The 19,673-nt window shown below is 48.7% G+C and overlaps 1 protein-coding gene across 7 annotated transcripts in view; it reads right to left on the reverse strand.

Moving 5' to 3' along the window:
• Positions 1–19,673, reverse strand: part of ARID1B (AT-rich interaction domain 1B) — a 443,851-nt gene that overhangs the window by 4,891 nt on the left and 419,287 nt on the right. For all 7 annotated transcript variants that reach the window (XM_039234083.1, XM_039234081.1, XM_039234078.1 and 4 more), the window contains 6 exons: positions 18,913–19,117; positions 13,406–13,544; positions 12,985–13,157; positions 7,008–7,155; positions 4,531–4,627; positions 2,298–3,081 (listed from right to left, as the gene is read on the reverse strand). In XM_039234083.1, the coding sequence (XP_039090014.1) occupies positions 2,298–3,081; positions 4,531–4,627; positions 7,008–7,155; positions 12,985–13,157; positions 13,406–13,544; positions 18,913–19,117 (1,546 nt within the window). The remainder of the gene's footprint in view (positions 1–2,297; positions 3,082–4,530; positions 4,628–7,007; positions 7,156–12,984; positions 13,158–13,405; positions 13,545–18,912; positions 19,118–19,673) is intronic.

The raw sequence follows: 19,673 nt of genomic DNA on the forward strand, positions 1-19,673 counted from the left end.
GAAAGAGCAGAAAATAACAAAAGAATAAGAAAAAAGAAGTGGGGTGTTGAGTGAAATACTGATTTCAAACAAATGTGCTGAGGCACAGTTAAACGCAATCGTTTCCAGATTTCAAACGAGGTGACGGCTTACTAAGAAACTCTTGTTAAGGATCCTTCGGCTTGGCTGGTTAGACACGAGCCAAAAGTGCTTCTAGAGGTGGGAGTGCTAATAAGCGCCGGGGCCCTTTCTCATCTCCGATTTATTTCCTTCAGTCTCTAACGGACTCTGTGATGACGCAGCAGAGTGTTAATAATGGAGTCAAACCAGAACGAATGGTTGTCTTCTTTGGCCCGTTCTGCTCGCTCTGCTCGCAAGTGTCTCGGGGAGGCGTCCTTGGGAGGTTGGTGAGTGTGCGGCAGAGAGGCAAAATTTCGTCCCCAGGCAGCACATTCTCAGATATAAAGTCTTGATACTCTCTTGCTGTCCTCTTCTGTCCAAGCTCCTGCCCTCAGAACATGCTGTTGACAATTATCAGCACTTTGATGGTTCAGATTTTTCAACAGCTTGGTCTGAGCCAGGGGATGGGAAACAGAAGGACTGTGCTTCCCCCCCACCCCCGTTTCTGAAGAAGAGAGAGGGGTCAGATAAAACATTTGCAGGATTTGCCACGAGACGGGGCTGGGAGAGGCCCATGATACGTCTGAAGTTTCTGTCTCAGGAAACGGGCGGAAGCACATGGTGTGAGCAGGCCTGTGCGGGCAGAACTCACCAGAGCAACAGCCAACGCTGGACACCGGCAGTGACCTCACGCGCTGGAGGGGGCCGTGGGTTTCCACCTTTATTTTAATCTCATCTACATTTTACATTTTCTACGAGGTGCACAAAACTTTTATAATAGAAAAGGCAAACTTCCTATTTAAAATAAGGAACATAGGGACGCTTGGGTGGCTAAGTTGGTTAAACATCTGACTTCAGCTCAGGTCACGATCTTGCGGTTCATGGGTTTGGGCCCTGCGTCGGGCTCTGTGCTGACAGCTTGGAGCCTGGAGCCTGCTTCGGATTCTGCGTCTCCCTTGCTCTCTGCCCCTCCCCCAACCACGCTCTGTCCCTCTCTCTCTCTCTTAAAAATAAACATTTAAAAAAAAATTTTGTTTTAAATAAGGAACATAAACTTCCCCAGGCTGAAGACAAATCTAACTAGACACTAGAAGACACTGATCTAACATGGGCAAAGACATTTATGAAAATTTAAATACAGTTATTTATTCAAACATATGCACACACATAAACGCACAGACACGTGTGCGTATCTTTACATATATATTTCCATATATAAAATGGTGCCCGGTGTCTGTATATCCTTCTTGTCTCCAGCACCCGTCTCTAGAAAACTCCTTACTTCTCTCCCCCTCTCTCTGTACAGGTCCTCAATTCCAATGGTTGAAAACATCTTTAATATCTTTAATTTTCTAGTCACTGTAGTAAATGATTACAAGTCAAGTGATTTTGAGATTTTTGAAGAAACTTTTTGTACGACCCAGATCTATAATTTCCTTTGCTGTATTAAAAGTACTTAAAAAAAAAAAAACCCAACAAAACCAACACACACACACACACACACACACACACACACAATTCAAAAGTAATGCCGGAAAACGGTGTGCACTCCTAGATGTTCCAGATCTCCAATTAGCATTCAGAACCTCCCAACAGAATGAACAAACATGATTCCCACCCAACCGAAATTGCTTCTTGGCCCATATCTACCAGTGTTGCACAGGTTACATCAGTTCTATATATCAAAGCATATCAAATTCTGTACGTACTATGTATTTGTCTATCTATATATCATACACAGGCTTCTACTTTTTCCCGGGGAAGCTCACGGTCTGTATGTTGCTACGAAATTACAGAGTGGCGGCTATTTCCTCAGGCCACCTCAGCACTTCGTTAGCCTCTCGGCTGTTAAGCTCACACTGCAGAGACTGAGTGCCCGGTTAAGGTCAAATCTTTAAGCTCAGAATGCAGTGTAGGACAGTCGCCGAGGGTCCCCTGTCTCTCGCTTGGAGCTCTACTCTCTTGCACAGATAACATCCTGTGTAAAAACACCGCGTTAATTCATGCTCCTCCCCGGCACTGGTTCTTAACCCGGATTAGCAGCTTCCAACTATTGCCCCTACGTAGAGCCACTGCTTGACAGCCTGTCGTCCTAAGAATTTCATCCCTTTGAGGTTAACAGGAGCCAGAGCTCAGCGAACGTTAAAACGCTGGAACACGGCTGGGCTGCCTTTCAGGACGGAGCCCCCAGTGCTTACCGATATCTTTTGAGGTAATCTTTCGCCTTTGTTTCAAGACTGGCTGCGACGCCTCGACTGAGCCGGGAGGGAAGGTGATTTCCCGTCGGATCGGGGGTGGCTGGGGGGGCGGCCCCGGGACCTGGGCCGTGGGCACGGTGGGCAGGACCTTCTGCATCTTCAGAGAGGGCAGAAAGGGAGACTTGCTGGGAGACATGCGGCTCTCCAGGGAGCGCTGGAAGGAGGCGGGGCTGGGGGCTCTGGAGATGTGGTTCGGCAGTGACGGCGGCGTCTGGTAGGACGACTGAGGCGGGCGCGTGATGGGCTGCATGGAGGCGGGAGACGACATATAAGGCTGACGTTGGCTGACGTGAGAAGGCCACTGGCTCTCGTGATTGATCCTTTGCTCAGGTACCATCATATCATCCGTGCGGTTCATGCCTGGATAGGGAGGTGCCTGGGCCGGGCCGCCGGGGCCCTGCCGGTTCGGGAAGGGGTAAGGCATATCGTTGCGCGGCGCCCACATGCTCTGCTGAGGCCCTTCGCTGGAGGACGGCTGCATCGGGCCGCCCATCATGGGAGGCGGGATCCCATGCGGCTGCATCTGGCCGGGGCCCTGCACCCTCTCTCTGTTGTAGGGGTACGGATACTGCCCCTGGATGGGCCTCCTGTCTGGTCCGGAGTAGGAACTTCCGTACTGGTTGTACATCTCCTGCTGCTGGTTGCCGAACTGCATGTTGTACATGTCTCCCTCGTGGCGTTTGGCTGGAGGCCCGTACATGCCGTCCATATGGCGTTTGTAATTCTGAAATTCATATAAAGACAAATCATGCTGATGTGCTTTTACAGGTATAATCACACACTGAAGTTATGCCAAACAGTTATTACCTGGTGGAATGTTCATTTCAAAATGGATATGGGAAGCTCCTGTAACAACTAAGGACTAACAATTTATGCACTCTATTTCCGGACTATAGGGTACCCCAGCATGGACTCCGGGGAGGGGTTCCGAAGTTTGTTTTCGTGTGCTTGGAATTTTCTGTGGGGAAAAGAAAGCTTCCTCTCTCTTTCTCCTGGTAGGTATCTCCTCGCTTTTGGGAGTTCTCGGGGCTGCAGTATAGGGGGACCTGGCTTTGGAGCCTCCCCCCCCGCCCCAGGCAACGCCAGAAGGGGGCTGGGGGCTACAGGTAGATGCCTCGGCAGGAAGAGGAGATCTCTCACCACAATGGACAGAGCCTCCAGAAAGCCAGCCTGAAAGGTTCCTGGGTAAACAGATTTCTCAGGCCTTGCTTTGCATTAGAAATGTCTCCACACAGCATCTGGCTCCTCGGACTGGGCCTGCGTGGACAGCCTACGGTCTCAGGCCCCCACCCCGACTTCCAGCTATGCGGGTCAGAGTCCCCCCCCTGCAACCCCCGGCGAGCCCCGCTGGTCCCAGCCTCTGATAGCAGGCCCGGTGTGGCCCGTGCTACTAGGCTCCCCTCCTGGGGACACCCCGGGTGCCAGCACCTGATCGGGGGGAACCTCCTGATGGAGAGAGGTGTGGATGTGTTAGTGTTCTTTCACCTCACTCAGAAATCGTTTAGGATCAGCTAGTGTAAGATACAAGTCACGTGTGCACGTGCCCCGGTCCGATTCAATGTTGAAAACCCCCTCTATGTGACCAGAGGTCTTAGACCTGGAAAGTTGTTTAGAAACAGCAAAGGCCTGTGCCTGAACGGCCACAGCATGATGGGCAATTCTCTGCATCAGGAGCGACAACCACAAGGCTATGTGATACAACTGAGGCTCCACCCAACCCGTGTCTGGCAAAACATGCCTTCCTTAAGATCTTGTTTTTAAAAAGCCAATTAAATTTCAATACTGGCAGATAATATTTGAAATTGTTTACTTCCCCCTACACATCCTCTTTAAAACATCGACAAATTTCTCTTCTATGCTGGCACCTGACATGATAACACACACCGGACGCCTGTTCACAAAACCTTTACTTGGGCCGGGTGTTATTGACAAGGATGGCCATCCTTTACTTCTTGCAACATGTTCTGTTTGTTTCTGGATCGCATATATCGAGAGCTTTTTAAAATCTGCTGACTTCAAAACCCTGACGATATTTTCTAGCATAAGCAAATATATCCTGATTGTTCAATAGACGCTACTGTTTTTTGTTATACCTCCTAGAACGTTTCAGAAGTAACGCAACTCTGAGCTTGAAACAGAAAGCACAGGGATGCGAGCCTGCTCGCCAACTCACCGGCTGCTGTGGATACAGGCCGGGCTGGTGTCCTCCATACGGCGGCTGTCCTGAGGGAGGGCCTTGGCCTGGGTATTGCTGCCCATAAGGCTCGTGCCTAGAATGAGGCATTCAAAGAAAACTTCATTTTCAGAGAACCTCAGGCCAAGAGAAAAATGAACAGTTCATTTCTGGAAATTCCGCAGCCCTGAGTGGTTTGGTGTCTCCTTCGCTGCACACACCTTCCCACAGAGGCACGCCGAGCAGAAACTGCACTTTAACTTTTAGCCGAAGGGGTGGGCACACCCATTTTGGGAACGCTGCCAGTCTCCCGGTTAGTAGGTGTGTGGGGAGTCCGGGCCGGACAGGCTGGCACCCTCTGCCTTTGAGAGGAGCCCCCGCCCACCCACTGACGCGGCCCCGGGGAGTGTCATGACATGGTGATGTGAGGTGCTCATGAAAGCAGGAGTTGACAAAAGCAATGTAAGAGTCAGAGCGGGATTTCTGGGAGCACCAGAACGCGGAAGTGTAACCGAGGAAATGGTCTCTACTTATTTTCTCATCGTGAATAGAAAATGTTCAAGTTTTAAGAAGTATACTTGCCAATTCATCCAAAATGACACTGAGTTGGCTAATAACTGTAAAAATAGAACTACTCAAAACTTTGAAGTCCCATGACCCTACAAGGCCACAGGAAAGAATAACAGAGAGGACTGAGGAGAGTGACAGGGTTGATTTACACGTACTCCTACGTTTAAATCTTTTTTATGTTTCTAAATCTTAAAATGGGAATGACTAATACACTTATTTTTCAACTGCTATTACACTGAGAAGCTATAAATATCATAAAAATAGCATGCTTAAAAGAGTAATAGATTTGAAGTTTAAAGAGATAAACTGGTTTACTTGGTGTATTGATTGAATCCTGTAAGAAAGACAATACTTGGACTAAATATATGCCTAAATTGGTCAAGGAATGAGAATAAGAAAGAAAATAAATGACTTTTTAGAATATCATGGGTAAAACAGATACAGGAGATATGTCTGCTAAGGGCATGAACAGCTAGAAGGAAGCTTATAGTTAGGAGGAAAGAAATAGAACTGACACAGGTAAAATTTAAGCTGAACAAAGGAACATATTTCAGAAAATCTAACAAAGGTAAACAACCTTCCTGTGGTAGAGCCAAATGACTTAAACTAGTTCTGGAAAGCATTCTAGAAGAAACACAACGGCACATTTGCCTGGGTTCCTTTAAGAATATATGTTCCACGATAATTGTTCTCCCAATCTCCTCGGAAGGAAGGAAAAAAGGGGGGGGGGGGGAAGGAAGTTTCTCCTGGATCCTCCAAAATGGGTCTACGTCAACCCCTGCGCCAGCACACTAAGCATGATGGTTAACTGGGTTAACGGAGACACCACAGTAAACATTCACCACACTTAGGGCCAGGGTGAGAATCCCAAGTCTAGATTCTTAAGTCGCTATTAGAAAGCACCAAATCACTTTAAGCTTGTGATGGCCATATAATCTCAAGAACCAGGTGCATAGAAAGTGCCAGAAAGAAATATTATTTGGTAAAAACAGTGATTTTTAAACCTCCTTCCCATTTGTGTCACGGGGGAAACCTTCTCACGACTTAAACCGCTGCCTGTGGCCCAGCCGGTGGGCAGTCTGTGAGTAGCACACACACCGGCCATCCCTCCCCTGAGGTGCCCCTGTGGCTAGTTAGAAACAGAGCCTTCTAGTAGGAGCCTCCGTTTCCTGTAAAACTCACAAATACTACATTCAAGACTTCGTTTCTGAGCACGTGTGGTTGGCGAGGTAAAGAGCGTACCATCCAGGTGAAGGGGCTTTCATGGTAAGTACTTATGTCAGGAGCACAGGTAAGGGGCCTGCTTCACGAAAAGAAGTCTCCCGGAAGCCACTGTTTTAGGAGGTAGTTTCCAGTTACCTCCCAGACACTTCAGTGACTTTCCTTCCATCGAATTAAAACTAATCTGGTTGAGCGCTGAACCCCAACTTGCCGTTTCAGTGCCCAGATGCCACCCTAAAAAAGAGTCTGCCGTGGCTTCCCTCAGAGATGGTTTTTACAGAACAGATTATTCTCTCTCTGTTTAACATGTTCGCAGGGAAGGATGGAAACATCTGAGAAAACAAGGCCTGGAAGACTTTTCCCGAGAACGTCCCGCGAGCTGGAGGCTGCGGGGAGCCCAGTGTGGCATCCCGAGGGGAGAAATGCAGGCGGGTCGGCGGCACTGTGCGGCCTGTCGCCGCCACGCGGGGCTGCTGGAGGCGGGGGGGTTGGGGGCGGTCTCAGCGCGGTGACAGGGGCCGAGTGTCCGGGTGCTACGGGGACCACCTGCTCTCCAGAGGCCCCCTACCCCGGCCTGAAGGCGGCCACCCCACACACTCCTTTGGCGACCCGGGCTCAGAACTACACGCGTGAGGAGAGTGCAGTTTCTAGAAGACCCTCTCCGTGTCGTCTTAGCAAACTCTCACCTTCGATCGTAGCTGGCTCCGTAGGGAAACTGCTGCCGCCCCATGCCCAGACCGGACAGCGCTCCAGAGGGACTCTGGTTGTACACGTCTTGTACACTGCTAGTGGGCATCTGTCCTTGAGTCATAAAGGGCTCACTGCTCCCAGGCACTGCAAATTTTAAATCACAGATATGAAGGTAAGGATTTCCGACTGCCAAGGGGCCCAGACAGCCCTTTCTCGTCATTTCTGTTATCCTCAATATGGCGGACATAGAGGTCTCATTCTTCATATGGCTGGCAACATTACAAACCGAGTGTAAGGTCTGGAGTCAGGAAGGAGCCCAATATCCCCATCTCTCACCCCATATATGGGTCTTGAGAGAGCCCCTCCCCTGGAGTATGGGTAGAACCCATGAATATGATGGACATATGGATTACATTGCATTCAATGGCCAAGAGATTTCACAGATGTAACAAGTTACTAGTCAGCTGACTGGCAGTCAACTAAAAGGGAGACTATCCAGGTGCGCCCCTTCAATCTGTGTCTAGAAGTTAGAGACACCCGCCGGCTGGCCTTAAGGAAGCACCCACCACGCAGTGGGGAAGGCTACATGTTTGGAAGGGTGGCAGCCTCTAGGACCGTGAAGGCCCCCACATGACAGTCAACAAGACAATGTGACCTCAGTCCTACGACTGCGAGGAACCAAATCTGCCAACAACCTCAACGAGCTTGGAGAAGGACCCTGAGTCCTGGCCGACGCACTGACGTCGGCCGTGTAAGGCCCTGAGCTGAGAGACCACAGGAATGTAGGATCATAAACTGATGTTGTTTTAGGCTGCTGAGTTTGTGGTAATTTGTTATGAAGTGAGGTAGCAAACGAACATAGGCCCTTTCCTGGGGTAGGTTACGAAACTTGTGAATTTAATTCCTTGTCTATAAAGTAAGGCTGGTAACAACACTTCATGGAGTGGTTGTGAGAAAGAGATGCATATACAGTTGACCCTTCTTGCACGGGTTAGAGGTGCTCACTCCTGCGAAGTTGAAAATCCATGTACAACTTTGGACCCCTCGTTAAAATTAACTACTAGTAGGCCACTGTTGACCAGAAGCCTTACTGATAATGCAAATAGTCAATCAAAACCTATTTTGTATGTTATATGTATTATATACTGTATTCTTAAAGCTGAAGAAAAGAAAACTGTAAGAGAAAACACATTTATGGGTGTATTTATGGGTGTATGGGTGAGCCTGGCTGGCTCAGTTGGTTAAGCATCTGAATCCTGATTTTGGCTCAGGTCATGGTCTCTTGGTTTATGAGATCGACCCCCATGCTGGGCTCTGTGCTGACAATGAGGAGCCTGCTTGAGATTCTCTCTCCCTCTCCCTGGCTTGCAGGTGTGCTCTCTTTCTCTCTCAAAATACATGAACTTAAAAAAAATAAAGAAAATACATTTACAGTACTATACAATCTATTTACTGAAAAAAATCTGTGCCTAAGTGGCGCTGTGCAGTATAAACCTGTGTTGTTTAAGGGCCAGCTGCATGGGTAACGTTAGTTCCCTTCCCTTATGGGGGAAAAAAGTAAAAACCTCAGCATGAACACCTACTGACGGACTCACTCCAAAATCAGGATAAGGAAAATCACCAGGGGATTAAGAATAACTCAAGAATGGATGAAATACAAGTATTTCTATCAGGACGTAGAGTGCCAATTAGGTCAAACATGCAAATTAGCATCAGCTCAGAGCCTGAAGGAAATTGGGTCAAGCCCAAAAACTAGCCTGTAGGCAAATTAGACATTCTAATGCGAATCTTAATTGATATACAGTGCTACTACCTTTCTTCATCCTAGGAAGGCTACTTTTATGTGACATAAAGCCAAAGCTGATTAAACTTTTGCGAGCTGATGGAATTTGTGAGGCTAGAACCGAGGTGCAGATGGTGAGTCTAACACGGGTGGGATGCTCTGGGCATCGTGGTGTGCTTCCCATACTTTATCTTATTTAATCTCAAGTCCACAAGTGGTAGAATAAGTGTCGATGTTACTTTCCGTTTTATAAATGTAAGAAGAGAGACAGACAAACATTAAAGGGGTAATTAAAGTGAAATAGCTTAATTTTTTGATACACAAAATAATTCTTTAAGAATCAGTAAGGAAAAAGACAATCAAATTTAAAAAAATGTGTAAACACATAAATGGACATTCTGAAAAAAGAAAAACAAGTGGCCAATCAATATATGAAAAGATGTGTGACTTCACTAGTAATTAAAGAAATGCAAGTTAAAACTATGAAGCCCCCCCCCCCCCATCTGATTGGCAACTATTAAAAGGACTGATAACGATCATCCTTGGTAAGGGAGTGAGGGCCCACGCACTGTTCCATGCCCATGTTAAAGAGTATTACGCTGGTGTAACTTTTGTCACTACCTGTTGCGGCAGGCTGGATTTTGGCGAACCCCCAAGGAAGCACGTGTCTGGGTATTTACAGCTTATGAAGTCCCCTCCCGCAGTGAGGCCGGGCCTGGTCACGTGACCAGCTTTGCCGATGGGGTGCCGGCTAAGGTGATGACACAGAGGGTCACGTGTGCCTACAATTCGGGTTCGTTCTCCTGGGATTGCTCCTTGTAACCCATCCACCGAGCCACGAGGCACCCCGGAAGCCCCGCGGGACGGCCCACGGGGGAGGCCCCCTCGCCAACAGTTTTGGACGAGTTCCCAGCAGGGCCTCCAGATGATACCGGCCATGCAAGTGATCCCGGGTCCAGCAGAGTCCCTAATCAGGCTTCCAGGTGACAGCGGCGGCCAGGGGTCCCACTGACAACACGCAGAATGAAGAACCGCCCACCAGAGGACTGTGAGATGTAATTTAACCAAGGGTGGTTGTTTAAAGCCACTTTTTGTGGTAGTTTGTTATGGAGGAAAAGATACTCTGTCAACTAAAAAGAAAGTTCACATCCCTTGATTCAGTTACTCTTTTAGGAATCTATTTCACAGACATGCTCTTAAATGTGTGAAAAAACAACTATACTTCAATAACCACGGCTTCATCTTTAATAAGAGCAAAATATGATGAAACAACACATTCATGACTAGAGCACTAAGAAGAAAAGGCGTATGTATAAAGATATTAATGGGGATTCAAAATATACTGTTTAGATGTACTACATGTAAATATTCACTTACTGTTCACTTACAAGCAATTATCAGTCCTGCGATCAGGAAGGAATTAAGGAAATGGAGGGGAAGGCAGTGGGCGGGGCCAGGGCGGTTCAGGGCCACTGAGGCTGGACGGGCTCTGGCGTTCGCTCCCTCGGCGCACGGTGCGTCAGTGGCAGCAACAAGGAGCCGCCTTTCCCCTCATGTTGGTCATTACATAAAAAATCTGAGCACAACCAGGTTCACCGGCACAACAATGTGAACTGAGGAATGTGAAGCTTTGTATCAGGGTCAAGGCTATACAAAAATCCGTCTCCTGTGGGTTTTCTGTTTATCCGCTTCAAGCTGGTGCTAAACGCGCCGGCATTGTAGGGTGGCAGCCGAGCTGAAAAACCCCGGGGCGACGTGAGGGGCTCCCCTCTGGGCCCCGCGTCACTTACACAGTTGATGAAGACACAGCATACAGCTTGCGAGTGCCTGACGAGGTAATCCACAACCACCCCCTCCACCCAATTATTTCCACCCTGAGAAAACCTGGACGCACACAGAAGCCAAAGGAATACAGCTCCCAGGGTCTAACACAGCATACGGGTGCGCTACCGGAATGGGTCGCCTAGCTCTTGCAGCCAGATTCCAAACGCTACTAATTATTTTCCCATGTTGCCGTCACATTTTCAGAGTCTAAAAATGTGATCCGACCACCATCAGCAAGAACAAAGTGCTCTAATATCTCAGACCACTAACTACCTCCAACGTTTACAAGCCTTTTGGGTTTCTGAACTTATGGATTTATTGCATGTTCTATAGAATATTCGCTTGGAACAGACAGCTCTGAAACTTTTTGAAGCGAAAAATTATAGATTATCTTGCTCTGTGGAACATACCTGAGATGTTACATTAAAAACAGACGTGACCCATAATCTCATTTAGTAGTTAAATGATACATGCCTAATACTTAAAATTTTGCAATGATTTGTTTTTGCTTTTCCCCGGCCCATAATAGTTGTGAAAACCGAGGCTCTGGGCTTTACGTTTCTCTCAACTTAAGACAACATATCGAGGAATTCACATGCCCCAAACATCTAAATAGAGGCACTGCTGTTTAAGGAATCCGAAGAAGTACTTCGTGAAAACGGTATTCGCTCTTTTTCTGTATTTCTTTCAACGATATTCACATGATGCCGCAATTTCACAGCCCGACCGCCTCAGGAAGGGTGCCCGAGGGCTTGGAGCGCGTGGGCCTTGCAAGGTGCCCAGAGGGCAGAGGCTTAGAGGCTACATTCTCAGCCAAGTGAGCGCTGGGGACAGATAAGCATAAAGGGAAAAGCCACACTGGGTGCTTGCTAACGTCTGCCAGAACTCTCCCAATTCTGGGAGATCCTATCCACCCCACAGTGCTTGATCCCACTCCTCTGCCGAGTTCCCTGAAAGGATTCCTAATTCCAACGGTCTGCCCAGCTCCAGACGGGTCACATTCCGCCACCTACCGCCTCAACACATCCCAAAGTCAACATGGGATTTCCCGCTCTCGCTGCCCCCGCAGCTGCCCACAGCGCAGGCCCCTACCATGAGCGCTAACAGTGGGTCCCTTCCCAGGCGGGCGTCTCCAAGGCAGTAAGGTCGTCGCCCTCTCAGTTCTGCTCACTTGGTTGGCCCCCCTTGACCCCCACGATCAGTCCAGCAAGCCCGGCCTGTTCTGAGTCCAGAACGTGTGATGAGTGTTTCTCTCTGCGCTGCCGGAATCTGACCCTGCCTGTCATCTCTCCCCTGGACCATCACAGTGGTCCCTCCAGCACACTCTTCATAGATGCCCAGTTATTTGTTTTTTAACAAAAGGCCTAGGGGCACCTGAGTGGCTCAGTCGGTTAAGAGTCTGACTTTGGCTCAGGTCATGATCTCACAATTTGCGGGTTCAAGCCCTGCAGTGGGCTCTAGCTGACGGCTCAGAGCCTGGAGCCTGCTTCGGATTCTGTGTCTCCCTCTTTCTTTGCCCCTCCCCCACTTGTGTTCTGTCTCTCTCTCTCTCTCAAAAATAAATAAACATTAAAAAAAAAAAAAAAGACCTAGTCATGTCACTTCCTGCAGGACATCTTGAGGCGAAGGTACAAATCCAGACTCCTCCCCAAGCCCAGGGAGGCTGATAGCTCCAGCCCGGTGGCCCTGATGGCTTCGGTACACTCAGCCTGCCCCCCTCGCCCCCCCGCCCATTATCCCCAGACGCCTTTGACCTCCTCAAACACGCCAAGCCCGCTCCTGCCTCAGGCCTCCCCCCTCCCCTGCTCTTCTCTACTCCTCGTTCCTCAGGTCTTGGCAGATAACCGACATCTCCTCAAAGCCCTCGCCTCCCGACCATGTCCTTCTCAGGTGTCTTTCCCTTCCACGACTCCCACCCCAGGTCGCGGCACTTGGTGTCCTTCCTTCCATCAACCGCCACATTTAATTATGCATTTGGGGTTTCACTCACTTTTTGTTTGTTCCCCTAAGCCACTGTCAACTCCAGTTGGAACTACGTCTGGTTCATCCCACTACCTGGCACCCAGGCCCTGCCCAGCCCACGGAGATACAACAACGGCCGCGGCGCGAGGGAGCGAGTCATTCTTCAGTGGGCTTTTTGTACATGAACTCCATCCTCATCACCCCCTTTAGGCAGGTCCTGTTATTACCCCAATTCCTAGATGAGGAAACTGAGGCACAGAGCTACTGAGTCCTTTTCCCAAGGCCGGAACTCTAGCAGGTTGGGAGCTGCGATCAGACACGTCTCGAATGGGTAAGTGGGTTGGCTGTGCAGGGGGCAGAGAGGAAAACGCCCTCTGGGCCAAGCCTGGTCCCTCAGCATTTACCTTTTCTCATTCCACCAAAGGGGTCCTTGTTGGGCTCGTAGGGCATCCTTCCCATCACGTCAGGCATGCTCATGCTCTGCTGGTAGGGGGCGCTCGGGGTCATGGAGTTCCGTTTTGGGAACGATGAGTCACTGGCGTCTGAGAAGGGGTCGTGCACACTGACCGCGCTGCTTCTGAAGAGACGAGCAAAAGGGAAGCGTAAGGAAATAGCAGGAGTTGCCGCCAGCTGCCCGTTCGGAAAACGAGCTTAACTTGAAACCCTGTAATGTAAAAACCACCCAAAAAATTGCATGAAAGAAACTAGTTCTGGGCAACATTTAGAAACTCGTGAGGCAATAATACCCCTTGCCCTCTACAGTTTGCTCCCGAACATCGCGAGATCGGGAAGTGCGAGGTCGTGTGGATCCTCTACCGTACAGACCTTCCACCCTGCATTGGGGTCATCTGTCCATGAGGGGTGGACGCTGGAGTAGGTGGCTTCAGGTCGCCTGGGAGGTCTGCCATCGAATTGCTGCCGGTTGACTGGGGGGTCTGTGGGCCTTGCAAGGATCCTGAGTTCGCTGCGAGGCGGAATAAGAAGACAAGGAAACACTAGAGGTTATCGATAAGCTCACCCTTCCTACTTGTTTTAAAAAAAAAGAAAGGAAAGAAAACAAGACACCATCTTATTAGAAATGGTAACAATATCCATTACTGGTAATGACGTAGTAAAATAAGTTGCTCTTATATTATTTATAGAGAAAATTACTAAAAGGTTTTTTTTTTGTTTTTTTGTTTTCCAGTAATTTGTTTGGCAACATACTTCATTTGTGAGCCATAAAACATATTTCTACCTCTTGACTGGGTAATTGCTTTCCTGGGAATTTATCTCAAAGAAAATAATCTAATATATAAAAAAGGCTTTAGGCAGAAAAATGTTTATTTCAGTGTTGTTTATAATGGAGATAATCTAAATGCCTCTGAGTAAAGAAAAAAATGGGATGAAAAATTTGGTACACCGGCTTGATGGACTATTGTGCTATTTTAGGGAAAAAAAATTAGAAAAATTAGTACCAGGTCTTAGGGGATAAGAAATGTTTACGTTGAAACGCAATGACAAGTTAGTAACGAGCCTTATGTCACTTCAGTGCCTCCTCAATGTCTGGGTGTGTCTATACTCTGTCATTAACAAAGTCATTTCCAGAGCTATGGAATCAGGTTTGTTATTACAAAATCTGAAGTCATGTTCTTTGGAGTTCTTTAATGTCATTATCAGAGTCGCAAGATTTGGCTTTAATTACATTCTAATAACACAACTCAAAATTGAGCAGATCTCTTCAAAACTTCAGATCATCTTATTGGAAAACCTAGTATTTTAAGGGTTCTTGCTGTACCATCAGCCTCTGCAGGTTAGGTGCTCGACAGACATTGGTTTCATTTATTAAGCAAATACTTGCTGAAAAACTAACATGCTTACTATACTGCAAGCTTGGTTTCTGCTGCTGGCGTGGCAGTGTGCAAACTGACCACAAAGCAACAAAGACACAAATTCCTGCCCCCGTGGGGTTTCTAGTAAATGCTTTCGGAGCTGCTACACACGGCAGAATTAGCGGTGGCCTGTGCGGGATGATGCCGTACAAGTCATCAGCTCTAGTCCCTTTCCTCCGAGGTGTCCAAGGCTCACTACAATCACCACCGGACACATTTGACCGCGGAGTAAACAGGGTTCAACAAATCACTGGAGAGGAGAGAACACACTGGAGTCAGAGATGGAAAGGAGTCCAGTGCTTCGACTCAGAAAGCCGCGGCTGAACACAGCCGTCTCCAGCCCGGGTCGGCCCGGGCCAGGCGCACTTGGGTATGAGTCCCAAGCACGGGCCGTTGGGGCCCCGCTTTCTGTATGAGGTGTCCTGTGGGTGCCCGGGACCAGAGGGACTCGGGGAAGTTCTCAGAGATGCCAGGGGGACTAACTTTAAAGGTAGATAATCTTTTACATGTTGGTATCTCAAAAGAGAAGCTTAGGAATGCATGCTTATAAATCAGATTCTGGTGAAACCCTGGAAATGCATATTAAAAAGGTAGATGGTAATAAAAGAAAAAAGTGGAGTCTTCTATGAATACGTAAGGATAATTGTATTGATGTGCCTGCCCCACAGAGCGGGCAGGAGAAACAATGTGCTTCTGGGTTTTTAAAAAAAATCTTTTTCTTATGTTCATTTATTTACAGATTTTTAAATGTTTTATTTGTTTTGGACGCTTAACCGACTGAGCCACCCAGGCGCCCCGTTATTTATTTTTTAGAGAAGAGTGAGAGAGAGAGAGAGAATCCGAAGCAGGCTCTAGGCTCTGAGCTGTCAGCACAGAGCCCAACGTGGGGCTCGAACCCAAAAACTGAGATCATGATGTAAGCGAAAGTCGGATGCTCCACCGACTGAGCCACCCAGGCGCCGCGAAATAATGCGCTTCTTAAATCACGGAGCCGACTCCACAGCGGCCTATACGGCTTCTTTGGAAACACGGTTCACGGGCTGTGACTTCAGAGTGACCCTTATTTACAAGCATTCACATTTACAGCTAATAAAAATAAAAAAAGAAAAAAATTCTTCCTTCTTGCCAGTGTTTTTTCTGTTCCTTTCAGGAAAAAAAAAATGAATACACCCTCTTGAAGCTCCATTACTAGATGAGGCTGGCACGATGCTCTAGGATATCCCCACCTTTTGCCAGAAGCTACAAATGTACACTCGAAAGTAAACAATGGAAAGGTTATTGAAGGTTAAGTACATTCACACACTTCAGACTGTACAGCCAGACTCCTAACTGGGAAGATAATTTTCACAGCACGAACCCGGTGCCCTACTTCTGGCTGGGGTTGCGGAAAGGAGGGTGGGGTTGCGGAAAGAAGGAAGAATAGCTACTATGTCCCAGGTCTGCAGCGACTAGAGGTCACCCAGAGGGCACCTTTGTTTATAACCCGAACCCCTTTCTCATCTATCTTCCACCGAGGATTCCCTCGCTGGATCCATGACAGGTTTTGTGACATCACCTGTCAGCTAATAATAGAAACGCAGTCAGCTACCTGCCAGCAAAGATGGATGGGTTTTTGGTTACAGACTTACTAATTGAATGTGGGGCTTCCTTGCTCCCCCCACCCCGGGCCCCCCAGCTTGCGGGCCGCCCGGGCCACTCGGGGAACTGTTCATCAGAACCCCACAAACTTTTACAGCCTCCTCACAATGGGGGCCCCACTGGCACCTCTGAGGCGCAACCCTACCCCAGGCCTTGCCCGGCTCGAGTTCCAGAGCTTTCTACCGTGGACTTGCGCTAGTCACTGGAAGACAGTAACACGGGTCTCGGGCATGAGAAGCCACGCGGCCACTCAACAGCGAGGACCGTGGCACACCCCCAAGGGCTAAGGGGTTACACCTCGCAGAGGCTGGCAGAAGTGGATTTCAGCCCACATCAGCCACATCGACTCAGAAAGGGGGGGCCAGATGGATGACTCACGATGCTAACAGAGCCAAATGATCTGGATTGGGATTGTTTCCGAGCGGCCCTGTGAAAAGCAATTGGCCATGTTTCTCGAGAATCCTTTTAGTCCAGTTTGCCTGGACGTGCTGGTAAGAAATAAACTACAATTACCTTCTTATGGGAAAGACTGACTTCTAAGAACACAAATTTTGGCTGAAGATTCGTTTTTCAAAATTCTGTGGTATAAGAAACCTTAACATGGCAAATGGTTGGGAACAATTATTATTATTTTCCTTCTTTGACAATAAAAATAGCTCAGCGTGGCTATTTGGTTGTGGGGGTGATGTTACTCAGGACCCCGCTGACCAGCGCGTGTGTCCGTCTGTCTGGCCGAGCAGCGTGTCTTAAACAGCGCACAGAACATGGAAGGAGGCGCGCCAGCCCCGTGGGCTCCACGCGCAGGGCCGCCCGGGGGCCCAGCCCAGGAAGCCCTCCTTCCCCGGCTTCCTGATTCACAAGCCTTTGGACCGTGTGGACCACGGAGAAGAATGTACTATCAGAAGTGCATCTGCAATCTGAGCTCTTTTGTGCAGTTAAAACGATAATGTTGCCATAAAAACGGTAGTTTAAAAAGAAAAAGGGAGAAAAGAAAGAGCTGACTGTTGAGAGAAGAGGCCCTACACTGTCTGAAGGGTCTGTGCCTGGTGGGGTCTCTTGCACTGAAGCCGGTGCGCGCTGGGAGGGCCGTTCTCCCTACAGAAGTGCGGCCCATTCAGGGACACGAGATTTTCCCCGGCAAATAAAACACACCTTTCCATCTTTGCAGACATCGCCACTTTGGTCCCTACACCCCACTGAGTTTTTATTTTGGAAAAATCGTTTGAGAGCGGTTCACATCTCTGAACTGAATGTAATGTTGTGAGACTTTTAAAATTAGATTTCACAGTTTTTAAGGTACACCGTAACTGCAAAGGCTTCGAAGCCTTAAGGGTGGGGCCGGAGAGGATTTCTAGGTGTGTTTAGAACTGTCAGATCTAAATATATATCTAGGTGTATTCCCCGCAAGTGCGCCATGGCCCATAGAAGTATCTATGTGCAATCCCTCGATTAGTGACCTTAGGTACCAGCACTGCCATCCAGAAAGCAGCTAGAGGAAATAATTAAAAAGAAAACGATTTCTTTGGCTCACAAACACCTTTTTCTATGAGTAGAAGGTTTCGCTGTTACAATGCTGTTTCAAATACAGGCAGAGGAATACAGTATGTCCAGGCGTAATGCTGGAGCTGCATACCACTCACTAGCAAGAGATTTTGGGCCAGTTACTCCACATTCTATGGACCTTCGTTTCCTCGTGGACTTTGGGACAGTATCTGTGCATCACAGGGGTGATGTGATTAAATGGAAAAGCACTTAGAAAGGTGCCCAAGAAATACTGGCATTTGATCCCAGAACAACCCTGTGTGATGTCGGCCTCACCTCGAACGTAGGTCAGTATGGCTAAGTGCTGACCCCGGCACAGGGCTGGGATGTGGCCAGAGAGACAAGAACACGGTTGGATCAGACTTGAGTGAGGTCACCACCCGGAACTCAGGAGGACGCAAAGTTCCTCCCATCTTGAATACTGTATTTCTCAGAATACAGTGATCGGGCAATCCGAAACGCTCACAGGCAGAGCTAAGGCTGGCAGGAGGGCCGAGGCAATGGCGGGGTCTCGGGCAGGTGAGTGGAGAGGCGGGGGAGAAGCATCAGTTTGGCTTTGCGTCTGAGGATTTAGGCGAACCGCGTTATTCCTGGGTAGTGTTCCTAAGACTCCTGGCCTCTAGGTCGGAGCTACCGGGCTATTCGGTCTCAGAAATGGGGCTGCGGGGACCTTTACCGTGACAGGTTGCTGGATTCCCACAAGAGAACATGTTGGCGCAGGGGACGTTAACAACTGAGTCCAAGTCTCATTTTGCTAACACAGTTCTGAGTGTCCCTGACACGGGCACAGCCGGCCAGACCTACAGGGTGGCATTTTCTGGTAGCACAAAAGTATGAGCACAGGTTATCGGGGCCACTTAGTTTGACAGAGTTACATGGAATATTTCAAAATACTTGTATAAGGAATAAAAGGTTACCGGGGATGCTTAGTTTTACAGTTAGACGGAATGTTTGTAAATACCCGTGTGAGGAGTAAAGGCGTTCGGCTCCGAACCCCCAAGTCCCTTCTCCACCACGAGCGGGTAAAGCCGAGGGTGCCTTTGAAATGCTGGCCCCAGAGGCAGCGTCCCCAACGGCAAGCTCTCCTCCCTTAAGCACTGCCCGCGGGGCTTCAGTGAAACAGAACAAAACAAAACGCCCCTGGTCCTCAAGGACCCGGCGTCCGGCTTGCTTTACTGTGAAGTGGCCTGCTCACAGCGTGCACGTGGCGGGCGGCCTCCAGCGCCCCCGGGGGCGGGTGCCTCGCCTGGGCCCCGCGACAAGTGTCGTACTCGCGCTCACCAGGAGAGGGCGGCTGGAGCTTCGGCTGCTTCTTGGTGTCCGCGGTGCTGAACACTTCCGGCGGGGGCTCCTCTCCGCGCTCGATCTTGCACTCAAAGGCAAACAGGTACTGGATGTACTGCTTTTTCAGGGAGCTCGCGGCACTGCTTGAAGTGCCGACATTTAGGTTGGTTGCCAGCTCGCGCCACTTCTTGTTTTTATTAACCTAGCAAAAAAAAAAAAAAAAAAAAGGCAGGATCATTGGTTTGCAGCAAAGTGGCTTGTTTAAAGCCGGGAGACAAAAAAAGCACTTAGTGTCTTGGTTTATTTATTTATTTTTTTCATTTGCCTCTCTTAACGAATGCTCATTACTCCCACTCAGTAGTGCATAGACAGCATTTACAGTTATAAAACCATTAAGGGACCTGCTGAGAGCTACATAAAAAGCATTGCTCGTCGCGATTCTTCTGCTTGGCGCGCCTTCGAATGCCTCGCGCCACCCCAGGCCGTTGCTGCTCAGAGCCAGCAACTTTCTTCGAGCCAACGTGCACTCTCACTCACGCTCATCCCCGGCCCACCTCTAATCTTTTTTTTTTTTTTAAATGTTTTTTTTTTTTTTTTTATTTATTTCTAGGAGAGAGAGAGAGAGACAGCGTGAGCAGGGGAGGGTCAGGGAGAGCACAAGTCAGAGACCCAGAAACATTCCTCGGGCTCGGATGCGGTAGTCTGCACAGAGCCCGACGCGGGGCTCGAACCCACGAACCGTGAGATCATGACCTGAG

The sequence above is a fragment of the Hyaena hyaena genome, unplaced genomic scaffold (assembly GCF_003009895.1).
Source record: "Hyaena hyaena isolate Hyena2069 unplaced genomic scaffold, ASM300989v1 scaffold_81, whole genome shotgun sequence".
NCBI classification, from domain to species: domain Eukaryota; kingdom Metazoa; phylum Chordata; class Mammalia; order Carnivora; family Hyaenidae; genus Hyaena; species Hyaena hyaena.